At 49.4% G+C, this 4,400-nt stretch overlaps 1 protein-coding gene across 1 annotated transcript in view; it reads right to left on the reverse strand.

Moving 5' to 3' along the window:
• ADSS2 (adenylosuccinate synthase 2) overlaps window positions 1-4,220 on the reverse strand; it is a 40,551-nt gene extending 36,331 nt beyond the window's left edge. Inside the window, exon 1 of the mRNA XM_080390479.1 lies at window positions 3,914-4,220. Within this exon, the coding sequence (XP_080246605.1) occupies window positions 3,914-4,081 (168 nt within the window). The 5' untranslated portion in view covers window positions 4,082-4,220. The remainder of the gene's footprint in view (window positions 1-3,913) is intronic.
• Window positions 4,221-4,400: the final 180 nt, after the last annotated feature.

A 4,400-nucleotide genomic window follows, 5' to 3' on the forward strand; every position in this document is an offset into this window, starting at 1 on the left:
TCAGCTGATCAATTTTAACTGCTTAACCCCAAGAATCAGCACACTGAACACTTCTGTACTAACTACTGCACTACAACTGCCACACATCAAGTGATCAGCAGTGGCATCACTGTACACACTGTTGTTTGGGGGAAAGAAAAGGAAAAGGGAGTATGATGAATCCACACGCTGCAATTAGCAGACCTTAGCGGTTCAGGAGTACAACCACGTGCCCCACAGCAGGCAGCGCGGCGACGGGAAGTCACCGGCAGGCCACACTGAAATCGGGTGAGAAGATGTGGTAAGAAGCTGCAATTCTGTTTTGAAGTAGTAACAAGATGTGCAACAGAACTGAAGAAGCAGAAAAATAGGATTCTTCAGTACAGGGAGCATGGCTTAAAAATCATTTCAAGACTTAAGAAATCTTATTCACCCATGTGAATTACATGCTCTGAATAAGTCAGCTACCTCCAATAGTAAGAACAGGAAGTGACCAAAAATCTGGTGATTAAATGAGTCAATGAGAACAGAATCACGCAGTGCAGACATTACATTTTTTTTTTGCTGTATTGCATACACTGGTAGATTGGGTGGAAGGGGTAGCATTAACAGAAGAGATACACAGTATATTTTGGTACTGTGTTTATTTTGATAAAATTATTACCCAAAATAATTTGCTTGCATTACTTTGCCATTCCATATCCACTAACAAATTTAACACTGGTAATTAAATTCCCCAATTTGCTTGCATTCTGCAGTGGTAGAAAATCCCATATTCAGAACAAGAAATGTTCTCCTTTAACTTTCCATTACCTGTGGAATTGACAAAAAAGCAATGTATACTTCTAAAAATTGCCAGGTTTGATGGCAGCGAGGCTAGCTGCTTACTAAGAGGAAACCACGTCAATCAAAACCCACAAAAACACAGTTTTTCTGGCAACTACTCCTGAATCTCAAACCAATTCTTGCTCTGTTTTACTGTCTGGACTATGATTTATGTAATAGCAGGTAAACAGACTTTGCTCTGTAAGCCACTGAAAACCAGATGTAGGTTTAAGTGCAAAAGTTTCACCAATGCATTTGTTTTATCAATAGTATAATTTTACCAGATACCTCCTAGATGTAAATGAAGACCAATTCAAATTTAACAGCAGAAGAACCAGTACATAGTCTGCCTGTCATGTAGATATATTTGCATTAACTGCGACTGAACCCTCTGTACTAGCAGTCTCCTCATGCATTAGCAACTACATACACACAGCCCATGGATGTATTTTAGTTTTAGTCTCTTCAAACAGTTGTTTTTGAAACCATACTGCTACTTCTGATAAATGTGAATCTGTCTCCTGAAAAGAAAATAGCATTCCCTTGCTCTGAGCGCAGGGCTTCTTCCTTTCAAAAAACCTCTAGACCCAAGATAAAATATTTTGGAGGGAAGTTATTTAGAAAAAGTAGAGCCATAATACAACTTATTTTCTAACACACTCGTTCAGCTAATTATACCTAGGTATGCATCTCATTCCAGATGCCAGTCAGCTAGTCCAACAAGTGACTGAAGTCATTAGTTGTATGTAGTCACCCGCTACCTAGAAGGCAAGAAGGTATGGCCATAAATTTGAGTACAATTTCTTGCAATGTCTTTACAGTCAATGCAAAAAAAGTGATAGTTCCTGCTTCTGGGACAGCATCATTTTTACGCTCTGCATCTGCACAGAACCAAGGATATGAAAGCCACACTAGAGTGTTTCACTGCAATATAACGCAAGTTTCCACAACACCTTAGACCTGCTACTACAGCTTCCCAAGTCCTCCAAGAAAACAGTTGTACTAATAAATTTTTCACAAGAACACGCTAGAAATATTTGATCTCATCCACAGGCATTCTAGCAGCTCAGTGGCATGACGAACAGAAAGAACCATCCTAGAATGAATAAGAGTATAATGGTGAAATAAGAATCAGAAGCTCCAATTACAGAAAGCTGGTGTTAGCAAGCAGCTGATTAAGTGTGTAACAACCTTTCTTCCCAGCAGAAGGGTCATACTCTAATTTACCAGCAGTAACAAAAACATCAAGAATATGCTTGCAAACACAGTGAGATGGTTTTACCAGTACCACTGAAAGAGAATATTCCTATTTTCTCCCCTCATTCTGAGAGACTGTTCTTTGTGCTTACTCTGTTCTGGGCTCCTCTGTTCATCAAGGTCCTCTGAGCCAATAAAATTCAGGTTTATTTATTAAAATGGTTAGAAGGTAAATCCAACGAAAAATAGTTCCCTGCCATTTTGATGATTTAAATCAACCTACAGAAGTGTCGAAGTGCCAGAGTCAGAGCATGGGAGGAGACCCACACAGCACAGCCATCAACAGGAAAGGGAAGACAGATGAACTCCTTCCTTCAGCAGAAGCAACACACTGTTAGAAATGGCAGAACTGGCCATGCAATTCAAGCCTGAGGTAACATCATATTTTTTTCCTTTTCTTGATCCTCTACCCAGCTGATTCAAAAGTAGTAACAAATACATTAAAACACATGCACACAAAAAATCCCTGTCTGCCTCTCCCTCTCCACCAAAAAGTCTTAGCATTAAACAGGCTCACTCTCACCTAGATGCCCTTCAAAGTTTCCAGAACAAAGTTGTAAAGAACAAACTGAGTCACCATGTTCTATAACCCACAAAGCCAGGCAACCATGCCACAGCACCACATCAGATTTTATTACTTTTTTAAAAAAAAAAGATACGTGGGGAAAAGTAATTCATCTGCAAAAACAGCTATTTAAGAACATGTTTGCTTCAAAATCCAAGTCTCTGAAGTTCAAGTTTTTGATTTGTCAGCTTTGCAACTGACTGGCTTGCAACCGACACCAGCTTTATGTGCAGTTTTTGTTAGATAATACAGCGTTTGCACTCTTTGGGAAATGGTACGCTCTTCCAAAACACCCAACAGCAACTTTAATTTGTGCATTCAACAAAAGCATACAGATAACAACACTTACACGAAGTCTGCATGTGCTGTAGGCATTTTACACTGCAGTCTCTCTTAACTTCAAGAAAAAAACGTACATGGTTGTAGTTCATGCAAGAAAAAAACGTACATAGTTGTAGTTCATGATGTTGTGCTCTACAGAATTACGACACTAGAAATGTTAAGAAAAACACCTCCTCAGACCTGGGTTGTTTTAACCTAGGCATTTAAGAGTAATGTGCCTGCAGGCTAGCCGCACTTTTTTTGGCTGGAATAAGGCCTCCATAACAGAGAATAATAATTAAAAAAAAAAAAAAAAGGTGGGATTTCATTGACACAAGAACGATCCCGAGGCAAGGGCAGGCGAGCCTTTAAAAGCGAGTCTGAGCTGCAGAGCACCGCGCCGCTGCGGCCCGCAGGCATGCCCTCACGCGCGCCGCCGGTTTCGGCCGGGCCCGCACCCCGCGGGGCCGAGCAGCGCGCAGGCGGGGTTCAGGCCACGCCGCCGCCGCGGGGTCCGGCCCGGCACCGGTGCTGCGGGGGGGCGCCCAGCGCGGCCCCTGCCCGGCGCCCCCCAGACAAAGACCGCGTCCGTGGCGGCCCTGAGGGGGAGGACGCGACCCCGGGCGCATTCCCGCTGCCGGAGGCCGGCTCTCGGCGGCGAGGGCGCCTTCCTCCTCCCCGCCCCGGCGCCGGGACGGGGACAAAGGAGGCGCGGGAGGACTGCAGAGCCCGGCGGCGGGGCGCTGGCCGGGGGCTCCTGCCCCGCCGGGGGGGGCTTCGCTGCCCCGCAGCCCGCCCTGCGCGGCGGCAGCCCCGCCGCCTCCCCCGCGGAGCGGAGCGGGCGCCCAACCCTGCGTGGCGGCGGGCGCTCGGCGGAGAAGCGGGGCGAGAACGAGCGGGCGGCGGCGGCGCCCGCCTCAAGGTGACACCCGCGGCCTCCCCCGCGCCCCGGCTCGCCTTCCTCACCTGGCACCTGCAGACGATGTCGGCGTCCTGCGCCAGCAGGTCCACCACCTTGCCTTTCCCTTCGTCGCCCCACTGGGCCCCCAGCACGACAGTCACCTTGTTGCCGGGGCGGCGGGCGATGCACTCGCCGTTGGGGATGGCGGGCGCCGGGGCGCCATGCTCCGCCATGGCTCGCGCTGCCCGCTCCGGCTCCGCTCCGGGCACATGCGGCAGCGCGCGGGGGCTCCGCTCCCTCCGCCTCCTCCCGGGCGGGCGGTGCTGCCGCGTCCAGGTGCCGCCGCCTACCGGCCCCGCCAGCGCGGCCTTCCCCGCCGGACAGACCCCTTCCCCTCAGGGGCAACCCCGCCCCGCTCCCCCGCGGAACACCGGGGCCGCCGCCGCTCCCGGCGGGCCCTTGCCGCCCTCGCCCCTGCGCCGCGCCCCCGCGCCTCACAGCCCGGACTACACTACCCAGCATACTGCGCGGCCTTTCCCGCGCAGGCCGCCG

The sequence above is a fragment of the Falco punctatus genome, assembly GCF_963210335.1.
Source record: "Falco punctatus genome assembly, chromosome: 5".
In the NCBI taxonomy this organism is placed as follows: Eukaryota; Metazoa; Chordata; class Aves; order Falconiformes; family Falconidae; genus Falco; species Falco punctatus.